Here is a 25,638-nt window from a genome sequence, read left to right as displayed (position 1 = left end):
CGACGTTAATATATATATATATATATATATATATATATATATATTGAATTATTTTACATATATAAATATATATATAAAGTTTTTTTCGAGATCACTGACACCTCAACCCATTCACATGTATCCGTCCTTGCTAATAGTAATAGCAACATTCATTGTAGTAGTGCATTTTTTGGACAAATGATAGAAATCACATACTTATAAGGTAAAATTATCATTTGTCCCTTACAAGTTTATAATTGCAAATCCATCAACTGATACAATAATTTAAGTGCTAATACATTAATTTAATACACGAGACACATTAATTTGATACTGATACATTAATCTGATGCGTTAAAATAATGCATTTTGAAAATTTATAAAATTAATAGGGGATAATGGTAATAAGAGAACTTTAAGGTGAGATTTCTGTAATTTTTTTTTTGGCCAAACTCATTTACATAACAATTATATATACTCAAAATGTTGTGTAAGAATTTTAACATGTAGATAAAAAATAAAGAAAATATTCACAATAATAATCAATAATATCACAAACATATAATTTCAAATACAAATATTTAATAATGGTAATTTATTATGGTGAAGAAAAGACTATTGATATTTATTTTTTTTATATTCACATTTTTTCTATTTTTTTAAAAAAATTAAATTTGACTAACAAATTACTCTTTCTTCTTCTCCATACACAGAATAATCAAATTGACTTTTACATACTTTATAACAACCATTAAATTTCAAACAAACACCCCTACTTTAACAAGCTTCAATTGTAATTAAATTAAAACTACTACTACACAAAAAAAATGTAATTATAAATTAAGAAGCTCAAATCCCAAAAAGGACTAATTAGTCAATTAACACAAAACAAAGACATTTCATGCACGTCCATCAAAGAAACAATAAACAAAAACAACAAATAAATAAATTAAAAAAATAAAATAAATCACAATAGGTTCCCCGTACATCCCACCGCAGCCGATCCAACTCAATAGTCTTCTCCATCTCCAAGTAAAATAAAAATAAAAAATATAAAAAATTAAAGATAAAATTTATTCGCACTAAGTATTTATATCAAATCAATATACGTATGTTCTGTATTTAAATTTATAATTTATTTTATTTTATTTTATTAAATTACGTAATAATAAATAAATTTTGCCTTGAGCTTGTTATAAAAATTCAGTGCATATAAGTTTTCGAGAAAAAAAGAGTGATACACCACTTTCTCCCTATTTCCTCTCTAAAACTAAAATAAAATCGCAAAATATCTTTATTCTCCGGATCCATCTCTTTTTTTTCTTTATTCTTCTTTTCCTTAAATTATAAATATATATTTATTTTTTATTAATCACTTCGTTTCCACTTTCTCCACTATTTTTCACCTTCTTCCCCCTTTCTTCTCGAATCTTCTCTCTCAAAATTCACCTTTTGATCTTCGTTTCTACACTGTGAACGTGATGTGAAACTTCAATCCCTTGTTTTCTCTTTGAGTGGTTCAGTTGTATCGGGGTGCGGAATCGGAGTTTGAGCAAATGATATAACAGTTGAAGAAGGGGATAATTTATTAGAGGATCGGTCGGGTGGACGGACGCCGGCAATGGATGTTTCACCGGCGAAGTTTCTATTTGGATTCCTATTTGCTTCTATAATACTATGGAGTATTTTCGTGTAAGTCAATCTGAGTCAAAGTTGTATTGATTATCAATTGACTGGTGTGTTTATGTGTTGTTGATGATAATGTATTGTGATCTAGTTTGAATTGATTGATCTGATATGTGCTATATGTTTTTGTTTGTTGAATTGTGCAATGTAAATGAGTTGATGCAATTTGTCTGAACTACACATTATAGGCTCTGATTGAACTAGCATTTTGTAGTTTTTACCAGATTAGAGCGAGCAATTTCCTCTCTTTCTTTTGCGGCAGGAGGGATTGGGGTTTAACGAAGTTGAAAAACATCAATGTCGCTTTCTATGTAAAGATGTCCAGATTATGTCACATGTGATAGCATCTTTGTTTCTCTTGCTAAGATTTTTTTTTCTTTGTGTTTTCCCTGTAAGATTTCTTCTGTACTGAACTTACTGACGCTTTGTGCTATGTCGCAAAAGTATGGTTTTGCATAGCTTCATGAATAAGTGGATAAGCACGGCTGGGGATAGCCCCCACCAAATGTGTTCTGAATTGGACTGACATAAAATTATAGTTTAAGGTCAAGTAGAACAAGGTGCATTGGCTCTAGTAACATTTGAAAGAATATGAGCATCACACTCAAAAACTTAAGGCCATGAGTGGATTAGCCCAAGCCATTAAAACCCCTTTGGAAAGACCTCATGAGGGATAAGTGAAGTATTCTCTTACTATTCCATTTTTGTCTTTCATTTCTTGGCATCGAGATTAGTTTACTTGGAAAGTGGGTCTCTTTCTACCAATCATTGATGGTTTGTCCTTAGTATTTAGGATAGGTTTGAAATAAAGATATGCCAATTTGATTGTAGAATTTAAGACCTATATTACGTGGATACTCAACATAACATATAGAGACCGATCTTAAAGAGATGCCTATTCTTCCTATCCCTTTAATTGTGCCATAGGTACGGAATATGTGATGAATAATTTAATGAGAAGCCATAAAATGCTGGACTTGAGAGGATATTCTAGTGCAATATCACCTAGAATAATGTGAATATATGTATTCCTAATCGGTTTTGAAGTCTGGAATACATGGAACAATCCAAAACAATGTTTGATCAAGTATAATTTGGATAGTCATTAATGAAGCTGGAAAAAGAACTTCTTTTGAACAAGTAATAAGATTTTATAAACAAAGGGCATGAAACGTACACATAGAAGAAGTATACTAAAACGTAGAAATTCTTACAAAAAACGTACGCCCTTCGTCCCATTTATATGTGTTAAGTTTGACTTGACACATTGTTTAAGAAAGATTTTTGAAACTGCGGTCTAAAATAAGTGATAGATACTTGTGTGGTTATTAATCATTTTATTAAGGATAAAATATGCATTTTAAAGTTAAATTATTACTTACTATAGAAATGTGTCAATTCTTTTTGGGACTGACTAAGAAGAAAAATGAGTCATATAACAGAGGGAGTATGATTTTTTACGAACCACACCAATCTTGTAGGGATCTCATGGGTGCAACAAAAGAAAATAAGGGGCAAAAGGGTATTTTCTTTTGACGAAGACTCCTTCACAATACTATTAAAAACATTCTAATTTTTCTTTCTCCAAACAATCCTCATAAGTTATAATGGAGCAACACCACACCTTGCGTCTTCTTTGTCCATGCCTGACATACTAAACCAACACAATACTTCCCACCACAAATGTCACGCTACCCGACCATGTAAGAGGAGGTGATTGACATCTTCACCCAAATGTAGTATTTCTTAACAATTTGTTTGTTACTACATGTGTATTTTTGTCATTTAATAGCTTTCACCCACGTATTGCTGGTTCTCACATTCTTATTCCATATTCTCCCTCTAAAAAATAATGCACATATTCCTGAAAAGTTATGTAGATATTAATTTTCAGGACGATAAAAATTGTAACCAAACAATGCATAATAATGCAAAGCTTATGGGGACAACCAAAGAAAAATGACTGAACTATGTATAACTAAATACATAGCTTAATATGTCTATTATACTATTTTATGCTGCAAACTATACGGGCCCAAGTATAACTACATATGCTTGGTTATTTACATCTTCCTAAACATATGTTTCTCTTTGAAATTGGTAACTTTGTATTCTTTGTAATGCTGGCCACCTCCAAAATTTATGGATTGTTACCAATCTATACCATTCAGCCATCTAATTTACCTAACATGGCTGAAGTATAGGCTACATATACACTCGGTTGTACATGATTGTATATGTCGTGTGTATATTATATATATAAGTATGTATAGACATGTACAGGAATGTATGTTATATGCATATATTAGTATAAAACATAGACTACCTATACATTGTGTACATTTTTTTTGTAAACTAGGTGGCCCAAAAGTATTAAGTTGTAATTTTCTCTATATTTATATTATGTGTGTAGTGTACACAGTGTTATGAAAGAAAGTGCAATAAATCTCTAAGGTCCGAGAGGGCTTTAAGTGCAAATCGCAAATAAAGCGTGGACTTTAATGAAAAAATGCGCAAAGGGAGAAAAGAACACAAATATATATGTTAAGTATAAGACTAATAATTATAAACATGAATGACAAATATATGACCAAAGAAATTTTTGAAAATAATTATGATAAAGTAAAATATCAATTATTTATGTCACTTCTTCATATGAGGCTCATTGGCAAGTAAATGTTTGCCTTAGAATCTTGATGACGACATTGAAGTGCACATAAAACGATGCAAAGCGCTTAACACGTTTTGAGCCCGCTTCAGGGCTTAAGAGCTGCCTTTAATAACACTGAGTGTACATATATTATATGTATAATATATGTATATTTAATATAAGTATGCACAACCTATTCATTTTGTACCTCTTTTATTAATTAGTTGGCCGAAGTGTTTAGGGCCGTAATTATCATTCTTAAAGAAGGTATATGGTTTAGCTCTACTCACATGCTTAGAAACAGTGGGAAGATTACAAAGGAACATCACTCTTAAAGAAGGCTGTAGAATTACAATCAGTTAACGATGAAACCTCTGATCTTTCCAGCATCTCTAGCTTATCAAGAAACAGTATTAGCCCAGACAAGGAATAGAGAGAAGTAATTTTGTATTTAAATTTTAGAAGAACTCTGTTAGATTGGGAAGTGGAAGAATTTAATAGTTGGCTTGAATTGCTTTACAAGAAAAATCTAATTCGAACTGATATGGTCATATGGGGAGGGCAGAAGTATGATCATCACTGTCTATTATTCCTACCGATATATGTATTTTTCTTGCTCTCATACGAGTTCCTAAAGCACGAAACTTCCTCTCTTTTTTCTTTCTTTCACGGAAAGTAATATGGGGAGCGTGGGAATAATGGAGAACATGAGAGAAAAGTGACTATTTACATTAGCTAGTGCTTGTGTAAGTACGTGGTGGAAGATGTCAATCATCTACTGCTTCGCTTTCCTTCAACTTACAGTAATATGTGGAGAAAAAGCAAACGAGAAGTTACTCCTCTAGCGCTCATGGAAAAACATGGATAGAGAGAAACCAAGAGCTTATGAAGAAGTAGAAATCAAGATAAAATGACACTCTTTATGAATCGAAGAGTTACATCTCTAGTTTGTGTATGCTTTGTNCCTTTCCTTCAACTTACAGTAATATGTGGAGAAAAAGCAAACGAGAAGTTACTCCTCTAGCGCTCATGGAAAAACATGGATAGAGAGAAACCAAGAGCTTATGAAGAAGTAGAAAATACTGTATTGTACATATCAGTGCTCACTTTTTTAAATAACATTTTCTTTTTAGAGCACAATTGATACTCTCATCAAGATAAAATGACACTCTTTATGAATCGAAGAGTTACATCTCTAGTTTGTGTATGCTTTGTTTCGTAGTTTAACCAATCACATCAATGAACTAGTGACTTCGTAAACCAACTTTTTTTTGAAGAATATATAGTAGCATTTTATATGCTAATCTGTAATGTGTTGCCTGGTGACAAAGTCACCAACTTAGGAGTCCTTGAATCACATGTTGCAACGATGTATTTATTTTCCTTGCTTAGCTTGGTGCATGATATTCTGGGGTCTTTAATCCAGGGAAATGAGGAGATTGATGGTGGTTACTCGTCTTATATGATACGAAGATACCACTAAACTTAAAGGTAAGCTCTACAAAGTGGTCGGTAGGTTGACTATATCGTATGGGGTAAAATGTTGACTAGTTAAGAACTTTTATGTCTAGAAGATGAGAGTTGCGGAGATGAGGATGCTGAGGTTGATGTATGGGCATACCAAGAGAGATAAAATTGGAAATGAAGATAGTTGAGACAATGTAGGAGTGACCTCCATGGTGGACAAGACTAGAGAGGTAGACTGAGATGATTTCTACATGTGAAGAGGAAATGTGCAGATGATCTGGTAAGGAGGTGTGAAAGGTTGACATGGGTGATTTTTAACGAGGGTAGAGGTAGGATGAAGAAGTTCCGGAAGAAGCGATTAGACAGGTCATGACACAACTTTAGCTTATCAAGGACTTGATCTTTGATTAGAGGATATGGAGATCGTGAATCAGGGTAGAAGGGTAAAAGGTAGTTGAGGGTTGTCTCGCTACCCCTGCGGGGAGGCTTGATGGGTAAATAATATGAACATTTTCTGCATAGTTTCTTGTTCTTCAATTACTGCCTTATGTTTCTTGTGCTTCATTTATCATATTATTCAGCTATATACCATATGCTAGGCTTTCTCTATTATTTGTTATGCCCCGTTTTACCTTTATATTGTCTTTTTCAAACTGCCCTGTTATGTGTTGTTTGAGCCGAGGGTGTTTTAGAAACCTCTACAACTCCATGAGGTAGGGGTAAAGTCTGTTCTACCCTCCTAGACCCTACCTGAGGGAATACACTGGGTATGTTGTTGTTTGGNTTGTAGTTTGGTGCATAATATGATACTTATTATATCGTGTAAATCAAGCTGTCTAGTTATTTGAGCTTGCTAAAACAAAAAAAAGGTCTAATTTTATACTTCTCTATAACAAAGTTGGTATTTAATCTCTATTTCACAATGTTGAATAATTACTTCAATTTTTTTCTTCAACTTTATTGAACTTTAGCAGTCTGCTTATTTGTGCACTTTCCTGTCTTAGGTTTGCTTCCCGCATGTTGGCGTGGATTCTAAGCCGAGCCATGGGAGCATCTGTTTCATTCCGTGTTGGAGGATGGAAATGCTTGAGAGATATCGGGGTGAAGTTCAATAAGGTTGTTCTCCCCCTCCTTGCTGTTTGAGCTTGATTGGGGTTTATCTATTTTATGCTGTGTGGTTTCACGGTTTTATTTGATGGTTCATCTTATTACTTATTTTATCTTTTTATTGTATATTATCTTCTGGTTAACTACATGTGGAATTCATGTGTAACAATTGCTACCATATATTGCTTTAACTTTGAAGTTGTATTGAATTAGTTTAGCAAATCATCTGCCAGCTTTACACTGTTTAGAGATGTGGTATAACTGACACAGTTGCTTTAGAAAACAGTTATACAAATGTGATCTGATTAAGAGAATACTAATAGGCATCTATGATATATGTTCAATCTTACACGAAGGATTCCGTCTTTTGTTTCACGAGCTACATAAGATATAAAATTTCATTCTTGAAGTACATGTAAGGGAATGTGGAGGAACCAGAAAAATTAGATGGTAAAGCAAAAAGAGCAGTGTCAACTTGGTTCCAGTTTGGTCAATTGTCTGGGGGGCCAATTTCAGAGTATAATGCCCATATTTTGGGATGATATCACATCTTATCTGGTTTTGTATTGTGAACAATTTTGAAAGGAATAGTCTCTGTTGGGAGAGATTACGCAAGAAAATGTCAGCAAGCATTTTTCTTTCATAAAATTTGACATTCTGAAATTTCAAAGATCCATTTGTCATCTTAGGTTCATGTCTTTGAGTTCCAGCATAGAAATTTGCGTGCATGTGGATCACCTTTTTTGTTTCTCTTCTTTTGCATCTTGTCGAAAGAAAGCTGCCACTGTAATTACACCAAGCACAGGAGTGCACAGTGACTTGGGAGGTCCCTCATTTAGGGAATTTGCTGAAGGGAGTGAACAAGCTGCTGTCAGTTTATCTTAGATTCAACTTTGAGTTTTGACTACTGATTTATAAGGCAACGATTAAATGCAAGATTTTCTCTTTTTTTTTTCTGGTTCATCAGTTGTATTTATATTTGATCTCATATCACTTTGAAATCATTTACAGGGTGCAGTTGAAAGTGTATCCATTGGCGAAATTAGACTCAGTATACGGCAATCCTTGGTCAAGCTTGGGGTTGGTTTTATATCCAGGGATCCAAAACTACAGGTGTTAATATGTGATTTAGAAGTAGTAATGAGGGCTTCCAATAAAATCTCAAAAAAGGCAAAATCTCGTAAATCTCGCAAGTCAGGTAGAGGGAAGTGGATGGTTGTGGCTAATATGGCAAGATTTTTGTCGGTTTCAGTGACTGAGGTTGTTGTGAAGGTAACCATTGTCTCATGAAACTTGGTCTTATGAGTGGTCATTATTGGTTGAATTTCATCGCATCCACTTTATTCATGTATCCAGAAAGACTGTTAGCTATTGTTGTCAGCTCTTCCCTTTAGTACATTTTGTGACTGTTTGGATGGTATAGATTTTGCTTACAAGTGTATCTTTAAATCATCTTTGGTTTGTGGAGATAATTTTTATTTGCATGCAAGTTCATGTGATGAATCATGGATAATTGCATTGCTTTTGCTTGTGGTAGGAAGCGGTCGAAGTTCCTTTAAGTTTTAACTCATACATGTCAGAATTGCAGTGATGGTGTAAGATTTCTATAAAAGCGTGCATCAACTTGTGGTAACATATGCATATCCATGTTAATTGACAACGACAAAAGATGCCAAACTAGTGATCTACTGCATACTAATGCTAATAATGTAATCTGGAACTTACATACGATCTAAATAGCTGTAAGATTCAGATTTTTAGATTTTAGTGTGGTCTTGTTTTTTATTCTTCTCTCTCTCTTCAAGAATTTCATATGGATTAAAATGCAAGGAGACATGTACATTTTCCTTATAGTGTTTTGACTTTTGGGCATTGAACATTAGGAGGGATTAGCAACTGGATATTTTGGGAGATTCTTCTGACTGGTGATGTAGGCGAAAGTGGTATATACATGCTTATTGTGTTAGGTGCTTGAAAATCATTGCACATTGACTGAATGAATGCTTTTTCAAGTTAGGTGTCATGAACTTGATGGAGGAATTAGTGTCCTGCTTACTTGTTGTCTTTGTGCTGTATCTCACTGTAATGATAGCTAGATGAAGTTGTTGTTTAGTGGACATTATGTTACATTGCTAATTGCTTTCTGGTGCGTTTGTTTAACTTGTTTAGTCGTCTCTCATGGTTTTTGTATACATGCTGATTATCTGTACAAATTTTTTAGACACCAAAAGCTACTGTTGAGGTCAAAGAGTTGACACTTGATTTATCTAAAGATGGTGGATCCAAGCCAGAATTGTTTGTCAAGTTGCTGCTTGCTCCTATCTTTGTTCACTTTGGTGAATCACGAGTCAGTTATGATCAATCATCAATGCATGGTGGATCTTTTCCCTCCAACGATAGATTATTAGCCATGACGGAAAGGATCTCTGCTCCTTTCAGTTGTGAAGAATTTTCTCTCATGTGTGGTTTTGGCCATGATAGGTATATCCTCTTTCAACTGTTCATTTGTTTCAGTTATTTTATGTAATTGAATCAACTTCTTTGGTAATTGACAATTCATGGGACCCCTCTAGCTTTTTTAATTCGACTTCTCCTGAAGTTTATATATATGGTGTTTCTGTTGGTATGTATTTGCTGATTGAATTTCATCCCTTGATTCTAGCTTTTTGAAACACATGTACGTATTCCACGCCCAAACATTAACAGCATGAATCTTATTAGTAGTTGATGTTCTAAAACATCTGCCTTGTTACAATTTTAAATAATCAGATGGAACACCTCTACATCTACATGTTTTTTTTAACCATAGCTCAACTTTAAATACTAAAATAATATCTGTACCTCTGAACATTCATCAGTCAGTTTGCTTATGTGCTATTACAGAATTGTTCCTACTCATGTATCTAATGTTTTAGTGGAGGTAATGTTGATCAAGGTAATGAAAACAAAATTCATACTACCTCCACTACAATATATTTTTTTTTTGTCATCAAAAAAGAATATTGTGGTGGAGGTAGTATGAATTTTGTTTTCATTACCTTGATCAAGATTACTGAAGTATGTATAGTACAAAAAGTAATATAAGAAGCTTTTGTGCAAAGACCAGTAATGAGCTATATGTGTATGACTGTGTCTGTGTAATATATTCCTCAATTTATCAGCAGTCATTTAACACAAAATATCAGCCGCTTAAACTTAAGGCTCTAAGAATGCCAAAATTTTTTTTTAGTCAGCTTTTGTAATTTGCATCTTCTTGATGCTCTTCTTATGAAACACCTTCATAAAAAAAAGAGAGGAATGCCTAAACAACCACTCTATCCCATATGCTGCTAGTAATAGTGTGGTTATGAGCTTATGACAATGGTTGCATATTTATTAGTATATTGTTTTTTAATTTTTTTTTGGACACTGGTAACATTAGTATATTATTGTTGTTATAATTATTGTTATTCTCTTTTTCACATGTACTAATCTATAGCTAATAATGTATAAACAAGTATGATCTCCCTTTATCAAAGTCCCCGTAGATCCCAAAAATTTAAAGGGAAATTCTATTAACCGTCCTAATATGACTAAAATTTTTGTAAGAGGGCATATGGTTTTCATTTATAGCTGCCTTAATGTGTGCAAATGAGTCTTAATTCTCATTATACCGTGTATGAATGACAAAAACATCTTAAAATCTTTTTCCACCACCATATGAAATCATCTTTGGTCAATCTTAAGCAAGAATTTCGCTAAATTCCTTATTTGTAAAAAGAGCAGCAGTTGTACTCACAACATACATTAGAGTACAGAGTACTGAGTTTCCAGTTTGTTGACTGTATTCAATTACATTGAGATAAATAATGGAAGACTATCTGAAGCTTAAGAGATAGTGTGAGTTAATAAATAATTTTTCATTGATCATGTCAAAGCTTAGTCTCTACAGGGAAATAATGAGAGAACCTTAGAAGTGGCTTGACTTTAGCTATCCTGAAAGTTCTGAGGGAAAAAACTAACGCCAACATAGCCAGTAAATCCCACAAGTGAGGTCTTTTTTTTGGTTTCACTGTTAGAGGCAAATTTTTTCATTGATGATTAGAAATTATATATAGCTACAAAGATGGATCTGATAGATTATTTATGAAAAGGAGACTCTAAAATCCCATTTTTAGCTACTAAGATTTGGTCTTCTTAATCAAGAAATGACTTGCAAGGAAATAAATAAAAACTCCATAAATTCTAGGAGTTGGATAATGATAAATTAATCATGTTAAGAAGCATGATATGGTGATGTCAATATTTGGGCTAGAGCCGCTGACGCATGAACACCAGTTTCAATTGAACATTGCACATGAATGTGACTTAGTCATCCAGCTTGGTTCTTTTGGCGTAAGTCCTCCTGTGTCAATGGAATGTGCATTTTTATCTTTGCTGGATGAAGAGCAGGTTACGGTCATAACAACCACAGTTTTTTTTGAAGCTTTGTTGGACAAAATTTTAAATCCATTGAAATTATACCTCAATTCTGACTCTTTCAATGAGCCGGAAAGTTTCATCTGATCGGGCCTGTTTTGTACTTTGCTTGTGCTTTGTACATCTGATATGTGCCTGTTGCAGATCTTATCTCCTGTAAACTAGAATTGTAGCTTGCTTACTTCTCCCAGTAATGGAAAAAGAACTACCTCTTTGCAGTTGTGGACGTTTAAATGAAAGAAGCTTTGGTATATGGATTGTATATTGGGTTTTTTCAATTGTTAATAAAATTAATACCTTAAAAAAAATAATGAAAGAAGCACTTTTTTGAAATTTTATCTGAGCTTGACTGTGCATTGTTACTACTCTGCTGTGTTCTATTCCTTTTTGTTTTAGGGAAGCAGGAGTGGTTGTTAGGAATGTGGAGATTGGCACTGGCGATGTCTCCATTAATTTGAATGAGGAGCTGTTACTTAAAAGGAAAGGTGAAGATGCCTTTTCTTCTACAGACGTAGCTATAAAGGCAGTCAATGAATCTGGTACTGCTGATAAGCCAGTGAAACCCCCAGTTAATGTGGCTATTATGAAATATGCATCAATTTTCCCTGAAAAGGTCAGTTATTTCTCTATCCTCACTCTCTGCAGCAAGCTTGGAATCTTTTTTTTTTGTTTATAGCTAGCATATAAAAAATAAGGATATTTTGTCCTTTATAGATTTGTGCTTGTCAAAGTCACATTTGACTTGTCTATTATAAGTGTTTAGTTGTTATGGGGTATAGGTTCGAAATAATTGCATTTTGAGCTTTTCTCTAGAATGATTAAGGGAAAGAAGCTGGAAGTACAATCATATGAAAGGAAGGAGGGTCTTAGATTATAGAAATGGTTCCCCTTTTCAGGAGTAATGCAGTTCATAATGAAGTAGGGAGGAAATAGCCTTTGTATCATTATTTATTTTTAATAAATTTAAGTTTCTCAAACCATCTTCAATTCCTGGTCTTTTAGTTATATAATAGATTAATTTAAATTAGTTCCTTGAGTTTATTACTTGCTTTGGGGGAAATAGGAATGAACTTCAATGTCAAATGATTTTCCAGAAAAGATAGTTGTTAGAATTGGAATAGGATTGTATATAGTGTCCTACGAGGAAAAGAATTGTGGTGTTGTGTTTATAAATAGAATTTGGTCTATCAAAGGATTGTGGTCTAATAGCCTTGTATGCTGATTGCGCCAGTCACTCTATGGTCTGAAACAACCCACTCGAGCCTGGTTTGAGAAGTTCAACACAGTATCTCAGGAGTTTGGCATGACTCGTAGTGAAGTTGATCACTCTGTGTTTTTCTGACATCTTCCTCCAAATATGTGCATTTTTTGTTGGTTTATGTTGGCGTTATCGTTATCACTGCTAGTGATCAAGATGATATGACTAATTTAGAACATCTCTTTCAACATTTTTAGACTAAAGACCTCTGCAGATGAAGTATTTTTGAGGTGCTGAGGTTGCTTAGTTCGGATAAGGTATTGTTATTTCATAACACAAGTATGCCTTTAACATTCTTGGGGAGACACGAATGATGGTATGTAGACCCATTGACACTCCTATGGATCTGAATATTAAACTCCTGCCAAGATAGGGGCCACTCAGTGATCCTAGAAAATATAGGGTGACTGGTTGGTAAATTGAATTATCTCACAGTGACTAGACTTGTCATTTCTTTTCCTGTGGCTGTGAGTAAGTCCAGTTTATGAATTCTTCCTGTAATAATTGCATAGCAGTTGTACATATAGTGAGTATTGTAAGTCAGTTTATAAAGGACTATTTTTAAGGATCAAGGCCATGAGCAGATTGTTGGATATACAGATGCTGATTGGGTAGGATCACCTATGAATAGATGTTCTAGATCTGGATATTGTTTTCTAGTAGGAGGTAATTTGGTGTCTTAGAAGAGTAAGCAATGAAGTGTGGTTGCACGATCTAGTGTAGAAGAAAATCATCGAGCAATGACTATAACAATGTATGAGCTAGTTGGATTAAACACTTCCCGAAGAACTAAAATTTGATATTGACATGGTGTTTAAAAACACGGAACCAAGAAACAAAGAGAAATCTATCTTCAATCAATGAGAGTGACAATTGTTCCCTGGAATGTTAGGGGGCTCAACATGGATTGTAAGCTCTGAATAACTAGCTCAACAATAAGCTCAATTGTTCCTATGTAACCTTGTATAAAAAGCTTAATTGTTCCATTACTTGCTCCTCTATTTCCTGGGATGGGGAGTATAGATAGAAAGGCTTAGAAAAGGAGGTGTGGGATCGGAACTGATGGAAGATTGGATCATTCTGACACAGATCCATGGTGATTTTGTCTTTGCAAAATCCATGGTGATTTTGTCTTGGCAAAATCCATAGCTGATTGGTTCTAGTTGTTCCCTTTGACGTTTGACACAAATCAAAGTTTCAATATATAGAACTAGGGGCGTCAAATGGTGGGTTGCATGAAATTTTGACAGATCGAAATGGGTTACATCAACAAACNCTGATTTTGTCTTGGCAAAATCCATAGCTGATTGGTTCTAGTTGTTCCCTTTGACGTTTGACACAAATCAAAGTTTCAATATATAGAAATAGGGGCGTCAAATGGTGGGTTGCATGAAATTTTGACAGATCGAAATGGGTTACATCAACAAACGTGTCATGGCCCACCCATCCAGAATTTGTTTGGGTCCAAAGGGCTCTGTTCAGATGGGTTGAATTGGGAGCCATAATCCAACCCACCCAAGTTAAAATCAATAATATGCCGTGGTTTACATTGTGGTAACCATATCATAGCCCACTGCCTATCCTTTTTTGAAATTAAATATGTTTGCTGTTTCCAGCATCAATTTCTTTCTTTCTTCTTCTTTTTGTTGTCGGACTTATTTCTTGTTTGGTGACTGTCTTTGTCGACAACAGTTCTTTTTTTTTTGTGGAAACTTTGTCAACAACAGTTTGTCAAATAGATCATACGATGACTTGTTTTGGTTCATTATACCTTTTTGTTTATAACAATACACTACTTTCCTGCTTCCATTTTTTTTCAAGTAGTTCCTCTCTACTTTAACTATCAACTAAGATATCAACCTTATCAAAAAAGTTAAGCTATTAAAAGTTTTGGGTTCAAATTCTATCCACTTATTGTGTCTATTCACTTATAAATATATGTCCATCTAGTAGTTGATATGTGTTGTGTATGTATAATTAGTTATTGTACTGGAAGCAAGTAGTCTCACTTTTTGGTGAACAGAACAAACATAATAAAATTGATAAAACAATAATTTAACATTGATAAACAGAATACATAAATTTGAATTCTTCTTTTTCAAAAAAAAAAGAATACATAAGTTTGTTAATTACCTAGTGTCCAAGTGCTAGAGTGTGGGAAACAAACAAGAGGAAGAAGGTTTAGAGTATCACCCCTATCAACACGAGGCAAACCAACTCCCTGTTTCTCGTCAATGAAACTTAGGGTTGTGCTAGACAATGTATGCTACTTCACGGGTTGAATAGCTGACCAGTTCAGCAGCCCAAGTTGACCTGCTTAAAAGGTGGGTCAGCTTGAGTTACAACCCAATTTGACCCGGCAAGAAGATATTATCGACCCACCGTGAAATTTTGGGAGGTTACACATCTACAGATCAAATTTTTCACCTCTATTTATAATTTATTTCTTTATGTTGTTCTCCAGTTTTGTTTGCGCTTACTGCAGAGCATAATGTTTGGAAGTTAGATATTTTTTATAAGAATGTTAAGAAGTTGATTGACATTATTATTGTATTTGTTTGATAGCTTAGCTTCGTGTTACCCAAACTGGATATGAAGTTTGTGCACCGTGAAGTGGGTCTTATGGTTGAAAATAACATTATGGGCATCCAACTGAAAGGCACAAAATCCCGATCCTTTGAAGATGTTGGAGAAAGTACGCGAGTTGATGTTCAGATGGAGTTCAGTGAAATTCATGTATGTTTGTAGTCATCAGTTGTTCCCAACTTTTTATGCTAAAATTTCTATTTCTCAGATGTTTCTCCTTATTCTTACTAAAATGGTACCTTTTCTAAAGAACTGAAAGTAATTTTTTATACTGCAGCTACTGAAAGATGGTGACATATCAGTTGTGGAGATATTAAAACTTGATGTTGTCTCTTCCGTGTATATTCCACTTCAGGTGCGTGATAATTTTATTTTCCTACATCATTTTCTATTCTCGTGCGCTATTTTTGGTAACCGCTGGACAGAACAAAAGACAAAGCGGTACAGTTGCTTCGTTTAATGTTTTAGAAGGCAAACTTGGACAGACTCTAGTCAGCTGAACAAGATACTTGGAGTTTTGATACTACAATAACCATGATTGGATAATTAACCCCCACCCCTCAAACTTGTTGGATGATACGTAGGATTGGGGTCGTGGCCGTTGTATGTGCCTTATCCTACACTTCACATATTTGTGAATTGCAACCATCCCCCCTCCCTTCACGGGCAAGACATATGAAATGATACCTGGGGCTGGGGTCTGGTTACTGTATATGCCTTTTCTTGTCTTTATTACTTAATGCCTTAAATTACACGTAAGGGTTAGTGTCTTGATGTCCAGCATTTTACTTTAGTGATAATTCTATCCACAATTCAGTCAGACTTTATTAATAAGCAACACACCATTAGTCCTTGCCTTTCTCCATTCCTCAGGTTGTTTGTGAATTAATTTAGCCTGTCTTTATTAACAGACAAGTGAGACAACAGACCTTTATTCCTTGCTTTCCTCCATTCATCATGCCTGCCTTGTTTGTGAATTAATTCAGTCAGGCTTCAGGATTCTGCCACCTCCCACTGTTGAAAGTTCCTCCTAAACCTCGAGCCCGAGGACTCCAACATATTTTAGCCTTGTATATTTACACGTGACTATATCTATTTCGTTTGGGGACTGCTATTTGAACTGGTTCTATACGTAGCAAATTTCTCATTTGATGTTGTATCATCTTTGATGCTTTTCTAATGGCGTTAATTTTTTCTTTCAAGGCTTATGTTTACTTTTTGCTTTATCTATTTAATTGTTTAGGATGCTTTACTTTACAGCCTGCTTCACCCATCAGATCAGAAGTTGATGTCAAGCTTGGAGGTACTCAGTGCAACATGGTGATGACTAGATTACAACCGTGGATGCGCCTTCATGCTTTGAGAAAAAAGAAAATGGTTCTTCGAGGAGAAAGTACTACTTCTGAAAGATCTCACTCATATGATCATAAAGCATTCATGTGGACCTCAACTATTTCAGCCCCAGAAATGACTGTAGTGCTCTATGATTTGAATGGCTCTCCACTCTATCATGTAAGAACCGTTTTACGTCATATCCACATCTTTTACCCTTGTTAAATTTATTGGTCTTTGGTTCCCGACTACTTCTCTTTTCTTTTTTAGAAACCATCTGTATCTTTGTTTACAGTGGAAAAAGACAGTTTTGTGAGTAAACGTTGGGTAATCTGTGTATTACATTATGCCGAATGTGTGGGCTCAGTTTGAGGAAAGGTGATAGAGACCTTTGTTAGGATGGTAAGGTTATCTCGAGTGATAATCTTACTACTCAACATAAGTTTTTGGTGATGGACTTAGTAAGCGTGGGAGGAGGAAAAAGAGACTATATGTTCAGTATAAGACTAAATGGAGTGTTTTGACACCCGCACTCTCGTGTGTAATTGGGTAGAAGATTTCGATGATGGGGCTTGGAGGAGTATTGGGGATGCGGAAAACATGTGGGATAAGACAACTAATTGCATTCAAAAAGTGGCTAGAGAGGAGCTAAGTGTATCGAAATGTAACTTTGATAGGTGCTAAGGGGATTGGTGATGGAATAGAGAAGTTCAAGGTAAAGTGGAAGCAGAAAAGGTAACGCATACGAAGTGGGTGGATTACACGGGTGAGGAGGAGAAGCGGGCGAATAGGGAAAGTTATAAAGCGGCAAAGATAAAGGCTAAGTTAATAGTTATAATAGCTAAGCTGACAACTTTTATAAGTGGCTAGAGGGGTGCTAAGTGTGTGGAAAGGTAACTTCGATAGACGCTAAGGGGATTGGTGGTTGAATAGGGAAGTTCAAGGTAAAGTGGAAGCAAAGAAGGTAATATATGCGAAGTGGGGATGCAGAAAACATGTGGGATAAGAGGACTAATTGCATTCAAAAAGTGGCTAGAGAGGTGCTAAGTGTGTCGAAAGGTAACTTTGATAAACGTTAATGGGATTGGTGGTGGAATAGAGAAGTTCAAGGTAAAGTGGAAGCAAAGAAGATAACGTGTACGAAGTGGGTGGACTGCATGGACGAGGAAGAGAAGCGGGCGAATAGCTAAAGTTATAAGGCGACAAAGATATAGGCTAAGTTAATAGTTACAATAACTAAGCCTACAACTTTATTAAGACTGTACGTTGAACTAAGAGATGAGGGTAGAGATAAGAAGCTATACAGGCTAGCAAAGGTGAGAGAGAGGAAGGCTCGAGACTTGGATCAAATATGTCCATCAAAGATGAAGAAGGCAAAATGTTGACGGGGTGACTCTCATTAAAGCAAAGATGGCAAGTGTATTTTCACAAACTATTGTACGAAGAAGGGGACAACCACATTGTGCTATGCAAGTTGGAGGCTTAGAGCCTTCTTAGAGACCCTAAGATTTGGGGTATTCTAGGTGTATTAAGGTTGAGGAGGTGAAGTATGCTATCAGTTGGATGAGTAGGGGGAAAACGACGGGACCAGATAAGATCCAAGTTTATGCAAAAGAACAAATAGAGCAGGTTTGGAGCGGTTGACTAGCTTGTTCAATGTCATTTTAAGATGTCTAAGATGTTTGAGGAATAGAGGTGGAGTACTTTGGTTCAATTGTACTATAATCCAAATTGCAACAACTAGGTCCTAAGTTGTTAAGCCACACTATGAAAATGTGGGAGAGAGCTGCGGAGGTGAGGGTGAGAATTGGTGTGCCTATTTCTAGGAATCAATTTGGTTTCATGCTTTGGCAATCAACCACAAAAGCCATTCATCTCGTGAGGTAATTGATGGAGAAATATTGGGGAAGAAAGAGGGACTTGCGTATGGTGTTCATTGACCTTAAGAAGCCCTACAACAAAGTCCCAAGGTTAGGGTTGTTCGTAGTTTGGTTGGATTTATGAGCTGGCTCTAGTTTAGGATGCGTGGTTTTCTTTTTTCATGCTTGGTAGCTTGCATGGTTCGTGATTGGGTTGGTACCCTTTGGCCATTACCTGCCTGTTGCCTATGTTGATACGTCGCTTGCTGGCTTGGTTTCCCTTAGGATTGGGTGTTTGGCTCGATTTGCGGTGGCAGAGCAGTTTGTGGGCTCGTGGTGTCCCCTTGGGATCATTAGTCCTCGAATGAAGGTTGAACCTTAAGATGATCCAAACTCTCTTATTTTTTTTACAAAAATTGGTAGAGTTTCCTTTGTAAACAGGCCTACCAAAACCTGTTGCTAGTCTTAATGTATACACATTACTTCACAATTTAGTCGGTTTTCAAATTTCTAAAACCGTCAGACGAGAAAAATGATCGTCCATTGGACTATTATTGGTTTGGTTTGGAAGTAATTTTGTAAGTACATAAAAGTCTTGATAGACACAGACACCTAGTACATGAACAACCTACAAGAAAGCTACTGTGATTTCAATCAAGAAATTAAGCAATACTCGAGCTATTATTACACGAACAATGTTATTCAATTAAGAGAAAGTGTGACTATCTTATGTGAGGTACCATAGGTAAAGACTAAAACAATGAATTTTGATAAACTTGGACTCATGGTTGTAATAGTTGGGTTAACATTGAAGTGTTGGACTTGAGAAAATGATTAAGTTAATTAAAATTTAAGAAGATATTTATATTTTATTTTTGAATGATATAAATAATCATAAAATTGATATATATATATATAATTTTTCGGTTCGGTTTGTTTATTTTTGCTTTTTTTAAAAGTAAAACCAAAACCAAACCACATAATATCAATTTCAAAATTTAAAACCAAACCTAACCAAATATTAGTTTTTTAATTGGTTTGGGTCGGATTGCTTTGATGTAGTTTTTTAACCGTAACCATGAACAACCCTATTTGTGGTGGATTCCTTGAGGCAAAAGGCATATCAATGCCCTATATTAAGGCGATAAAGGACATGTACGGAAGAACACAGGTGAGAATGGTAGGAGGAGATTTAGAGCACTTTCCTATGGAGATAGGGTTACATTAAGGATAACTCCAAGTCCATTTCTATTTGGCTAGGTGATGGATGAATTGATGCGAGAAATTTAAGATGAGGTGCCTTGGTGTATATTACATAGTCCTGGTTGATGAGATGCACAATGGAGTTAATGTTAAGATAGAGTTGTGGAGACAAGCTTTGGAGACTAAAGGGCTTAGGTTGAGCAGGACCAAGACCGAATATGTGGAGTGCGAATTCAGTGATGTGATACATGAGGTATGTGTGGGAGTTAGGCTTGACACAAAATATTCCTAAGAGAGACAAATTCAAGTATTTTTGGGTCTATATACTAGGGGAGAAGGAATATTGATAATGATATCACTCATATTTGGTGCAGTGTGGATGAAGTGGTGGCTTGCCTCTGGAGTCTTGTGATTAAAAAGGTACCACCAAAATTCAAAGGTAAGTTCTATAGAGTGGTGGTAGACGGACATTGTTATATGGGGCAGAATGCTGACTAGTCAAAAACTCCCATGTCTAAGAGATGCATGTTGCAGAGATAAAGATGCCGAGGTGGGTGTGTGGTCTTACTAGGAGCGATAAGATTACAAAATGAGGATATTCAGATAAAGGTGATGTGGCCTCCGTGGTGGACATATCGAGGGAAGCGAGACGGAGATGGTTTGAGCATGTGAATACTCGGCCCTTCGACTTAGTGCGTCGGCAAATTGGTCCTCCCAGGCTTGTACTCAGGAGATTCATAGATACACTAGTGAGGAGGTGCGAGAGGTTGGTTATATAGGGTACATTAGGAGGCAAATGTAGTTCGAAGAAATATTAGAGAGAAGTAATAAGACATGATATGATTTTATCAATATTACCGAGGACATGACCTTAGATAGGAAGGTATGTGCACACGTATGAGGGTAGAAGGTTAGTAGGCATGTAGTGTTGACTTGCTGTGGGTGGTTGGCGTTTGCCATGGTACTAGTTGTAGTATTACAACTCTTGTTTTGTTATTTATCATTGTTTAGTACTAGTAAAATTACCCGCGCGAATTTAATATCACGAAATTTATAAAATAATACTTAAAATATATCGGTGATTAAAACTAAAACACTATATTATCTTACATATAAGATCATGTAGTATTAAACATTATTAATATAAAGGAAAATGAAAATTATTATATCTATCATTTATCCTAAATAACATAAGCATAAATTAATAATTGTGAAAATACATACCAATATCTGTAACATAAGCAATGGTGTCAGTGAGCCAACAGGAGCAAAGTATAAAAATATTTAATTGTGAAGAAGAAGTGCAGTTTCAAAAGGGTAGTGTGAACAAATGTTTATTGTGCCTTATCAGAAAGGTTACAAATATTTGTAGAAGTTGCAACCCTTCAGAAAGGTCACCATAAAAGTAACAACTTTTCATAAAAGTCACAACTCTTCATTAAAGTCGTTCATAAAAGTCACGACTTCTCATAAAAGTCACAACTCTTCATTAAAATTTCAATTTTTCATAAAAGTCGCAACTTTATAAATGTCACACCTTTTTATGAAAGGGGAAGGCTAGTTTTGGAATAAATAAATTAAAAGGGAATTTTGGTTTGTGGTGACGCCACGTAGGTGGGCCTATGGTTTTATATATATATATATATATACTAGGTAATTTGCCCGCGCTTCGCGCGGTTATAAATAATAATTGCATTGAATTTGCAATTAATTTTTTTAGTAATATCCATATATTAAAAATAATAGAAAAATAAGTTCTTACAAAAATATTAGCAATAATCCAACATGAATTTGATTATTTGTCATATCACATAACTCAAGAACCACTAATGAATGAATTATTCACAAAATAGTAGATCATTGGTTCTTCATTCAATATTAAAAGGAAAATAAGAATATCTATACAAAGACATTTCGTAATATAAAGAAACATTTAAGTTGCATAGATTATAATTTCATACCTATGTAAAAACAGACAATATGTAAGCTTATATATAGTACTTTTAAGTCATAAAATTTAATATAGAATACCAAAACATAAATTCCTGGAACTGAGTACAATAATTATTTTCTGCAGAATGAATATACGTACTATATGCGTATATGTTCATTATAACCAGAGAAAATAACTTTGCAGAAACATAAAAACAAAGTTTAAAACATGTACTCAAAAACAACAATTAATATCATAAGTTTAAATTATGAGCGTAAAAAAACATACCAGGATATGTTAAAATAGAATGAAATAGAAAGGAAAAAATTGAATCCACTGAATGCACAATGTCCCCTTAAGAAAACTATTCTTCTCCAATACCAGAGGTTTAATGAATTACATCCTGTCAGGAAGGAACAATTTTATTCACTAACTTATTAATACAAAAACAATGGTGTCAGCAAGTCACTCAACAGGAGCAAAGTACACGAATATTTAATTTTGCGGAAATAGAAGAAGAAGATAAGAATTTTTGTTGTTTTAAAATGTGAGAATATCCCTCTATTTATAGACAATAAAGGGGTAGTGTGAACAATTGTTTATTATTAGAAAGGTTACAACTATTTGGTAAGGTTGCAACTCTTTGATAAGTTCACAACCTTTCATAAAAAGTCACAACCTTTCATAAAGTCGCAACTCTTCATTAAAGTAGCAATTCTTCATAAAAGTCGCAACTTTTCATAAAAGTCGTAACTTTTCATAAAAGTCGTAACTCTTCATTAAAGTCACAACTTTTGATAAAAGTCACAACTTTTGATAAAAGTCGCAACTCTTTATTAAAGTCATAACTTTTCATAAAAGTCACATCTTTTAATGAAAGAGAAGACTAGTTTTGAAAATAAATAAATTTGAAAGATAATTCTTTCTTGTGGTGGTGCCACGTAGGNCTTCATTAAAGTCACAACTTTTGATAAAAGTCACAACTTTTGATAAAAGTCGCAACTCTTTATTAAAGTCATAACTTTTCATAAAAGTCGCATCTTTTAATGAAAGAGAAAGACTAGTTTTGAAAATAAATAAATTTGAAAGATAATTCTTTCTTGTGGTGGTGCCACGTAGGCGGGCCTAGGGTTCTATTTTATATAAATATAATGATAATGATGATTGTTTCACTCATCTATCGTAGTATGTTTTAGTTGTGTTTCCATTATCACACTACTTTGTTGTTGTTTTTGCTCTCTTCGGGTAGACTTTGCACTGTTTCTGTCACCTGCTATATTTTATTCTCCTCGCCTTCTTCTTTGTATGTGGATTTGTTGCACTTGAGCCCAGGGTCTTCCGAAAACAACCTCTCTATCTCTACAAGGTAGTGATAAGGGTCTGCATACATTCTACCCTCCCAGACCCCACTTGTGAGATTTCACTAGGCAGTTGTTGTGTGGGCTAAGTTCTTTTTTTGTTTCTCTATCATCTAAACATAATGTGATCCGTGTTTAACTAAAGAAAAAAACATCCTTTATGCGCTTTCTAATCTGGCTATTTGGATAGTTTGCTCGAGAGGAGTGTAGGATATCTGAAACAGTATATTGCCTCTGTAGGTGCGGGGTAAGTTTGTCTTTTTGACTTCACGATTGTGTAGAACTAATTGTCTTTGAACTGTTTCCAACAACTTATGTCTTCTCAACTTACAAGGGAGCTAATGAACTTTGCTTGATTGATTCTTTTTGGGCCATGTTACTCTTAAATTTCATTCTTTCCTTTTGACATTGAATTTCTGTTTCCGTGCGAATTACTATAACTTAGACATCAGGATAAGCACAGATAGTTAATTGTTCAGCTTCTGTCTGTAATTACTTCAACCTTTTGTCTTAAATAGTGGTGTCATGTTCCTTTTTACTTTGCAGGGTTGTTCACAGTCATCACATGTCTTTGCCAATAATATATCTACTACAGGCACAGTGGTGCACATGGAGGTTGGTGAATTTAATCTGAACATGTCAGATGAGTACCGAGAATGCTTAAAGGAGAGTCTCTTTGGGGTTGAAACAAACATGGGTTCACTTATTTATATAGCAAAAGTCAGTGTTGACTGGGGAAAGAAAGATATGGATGCACCTGAAGATGGTCTCAAGTATAAAACAGTTCTCTCTGTTGATGTTACCGGGATGGGTGTTCACTTAACCTTCAGGCGGATTGGGTCTCTTATGTCTACAGCTTTGTCTTTCAAGCACTTACTGAAGAGTTTTTCTGGTTCTGTTAAGAAACCTCACAACCGGGTGACAAAATCGTCCAGGCCATCTGGGAAAGGGATTCAGCTCATCAAATTCAATCTAGAAAAATGCTCTTTTAATGTTTGTGGAGAAGTGGGTTTGGAAAATTCTGTTGTTCCAGATCCCAAACGTGCCAATTATGGATCTCAGGGAGGTCGAATTGTAGTTAGTGTTTCAGTTGATGGTACACCTCGCACTGCAACTATTACACCTACAACTCCAGTTGAACTTACAAAACTCAAGTATTCTCTGTCCCTTGATATTTTCCACCTAACTCTATCCATGAACAAGGAGAAACAATCCACACAAATGGAGCTTGAAAGAGCGAGATCAATCTATCAAGAACATTTGGAAGACAGTAACCTCCCTGGAGAAAGAGTTACATTGCTTGACATGCAGAATGCAAAGTTTGTGAGGCGATCTGGTGGTCTTAAAGAGGTTGCAGTGTGCTCTCTCTTTAGTGCTACTGATATATCAGTCAGATGGGAGCCTGATGTGCATATAGCTTTGGTTGAACTTGGGCTGCACTTAAAATTACTTCTGCACAATCAGAAGCTTCAGGAACTTGCTAAAGGCGACCTTAAAGTAAATGGGCAGGTAAATGAGACGTCGATGGAGTCAGTACCACTGGAGAAAAGCAAGAAAAGAGAATCCATCTTTGCTATTGATGTGGAAATGCTTAATATATCTGCAGAAGTTGGGGATGGTGTTGAGATGACTGTCCAGGTGCAGTCAATCTTTTCTGAAAATGCACGGATCGGTGTGCTTCTAGAAGGTTTAATGCTCAACCTTAATAATGCAAGAATATTTAGAAGTAGCAGAATGCAAGTCTCTCGTATTCCAAATGCTTCTAGAAGTGCACCAACTTCAAAACATGAGATAGGCACAACATGGGATTGGGTTATTCAAGCCCTTGATGTCCACATATGCATGCCATACAGGTTGGAATTGCGGGCCATCGATGATTCTGTTGAGGAAATGCTTCGAGCTTTAAAGCTTGTTACTGCTGCAAAAATAAAACTTTTGTTTCCCAATAAGGAAGAGAAATCAAAAGCTAAAGAGACCAGTTCATCGAAAATTGGACGAGTTAGATTTTGCATAAAGAAACTCACTGCTGATATTGAAGAACAACCTATACAGGGATGGCTTGACGAACATTATCAGCTGTTGAAGAAGGAGGCTTGTGAAGTAGCTGTCAGATTAAACTTTATTGATAAGCTTATTTCAAAAGGTGGAAAATCTCGTGGTGTTGCAGAAAGAAAGGATTCTTTTGAAGATTGTAAAGTCCATTTCAATGGAGAAGAGATTGATGTGGAGGACACTTCAGCCGTTCAGAAACTGCAAGAGGAGATCTATAAGCAGTCATTCAGGTCATATTACCAGGCATGCCAAACTCTTGTGCAATCACAAGGATCAGGGGCTTGTAGTGAAGGGTTTCAAGGGGGTTTCAAGCCTAGCACTACCAGGAGTTCTCTCTTTTCGGTTTCTGCTACTGAGTTGGATGTAAGTTTGACAAGAATTGAAGGAGGTGATTCTGGGATGATAGAGATTCTGCAAAAGCTTGATCCAGTATGTCGTGCACATAGCGTCCCATTTTCACGATTATATGGTAGTAATATCAATTTGCAGACGGGTTCCCTTGTTGTTCGGATAAGAAATTATACATATCCACTTCTTGCTGCAACTTCGGGAAGATGTGAAGGACGTGTTATACTGGCTCAGCAGGTTTGATCATTGTTCTTTTCCTTTTCTTTTTCCTTCTTTAAACAGTTAAAAGATGTTTTTATGAAAATATGTTCACAAGAACTATTTGCACTTTTGTGTAACCTATACAAATCATTTCTCTCTGA

At 35.2% G+C, this 25,638-nt stretch overlaps 1 protein-coding gene across 3 annotated transcripts in view; it reads left to right on the top strand.

Annotated features, from left to right (window-relative positions):
* The first annotated feature begins 1,346 nt into the window (after positions 1-1,346).
* LOC107017640 (protein SABRE) overlaps positions 1,347-25,638 on the top strand; it is a 38,606-nt gene continuing 14,314 nt past the window's right edge. Inside the window, exons 1-9 of one of the 3 annotated variants that reach the window (XM_015217834.2) lie at positions 1,347-1,671; positions 6,787-6,898; positions 7,901-8,161; positions 9,111-9,370; positions 11,744-11,960; positions 15,171-15,341; positions 15,469-15,546; positions 16,452-16,703; positions 23,423-25,513. In XM_015217834.2, the coding sequence (XP_015073320.1) occupies positions 1,601-1,671; positions 6,787-6,898; positions 7,901-8,161; positions 9,111-9,370; positions 11,744-11,960; positions 15,171-15,341; positions 15,469-15,546; positions 16,452-16,703; positions 23,423-25,513 (3,513 nt within the window). In that variant the 5' untranslated portion in view covers positions 1,347-1,600. Of the gene's footprint in view, positions 1,672-6,786; positions 6,899-7,900; positions 8,162-9,110; positions 9,371-11,743; positions 11,961-15,170; positions 15,342-15,468; positions 15,547-16,434; positions 16,704-23,422; positions 25,514-25,638 lie in introns of those variants that run through there. The other 2 variants (XM_027916077.1, XM_027916078.1) reach the window with 2 other exon arrangements.

The sequence above is a fragment of the Solanum pennellii genome, chromosome 4 (assembly GCF_001406875.1).
Source record: "Solanum pennellii chromosome 4, SPENNV200".
Lineage (NCBI taxonomy): Eukaryota > Viridiplantae > Streptophyta > Magnoliopsida > Solanales > Solanaceae > Solanum > Solanum pennellii.
This window is presented reverse-complemented; position numbering and strand designations above follow the sequence as displayed.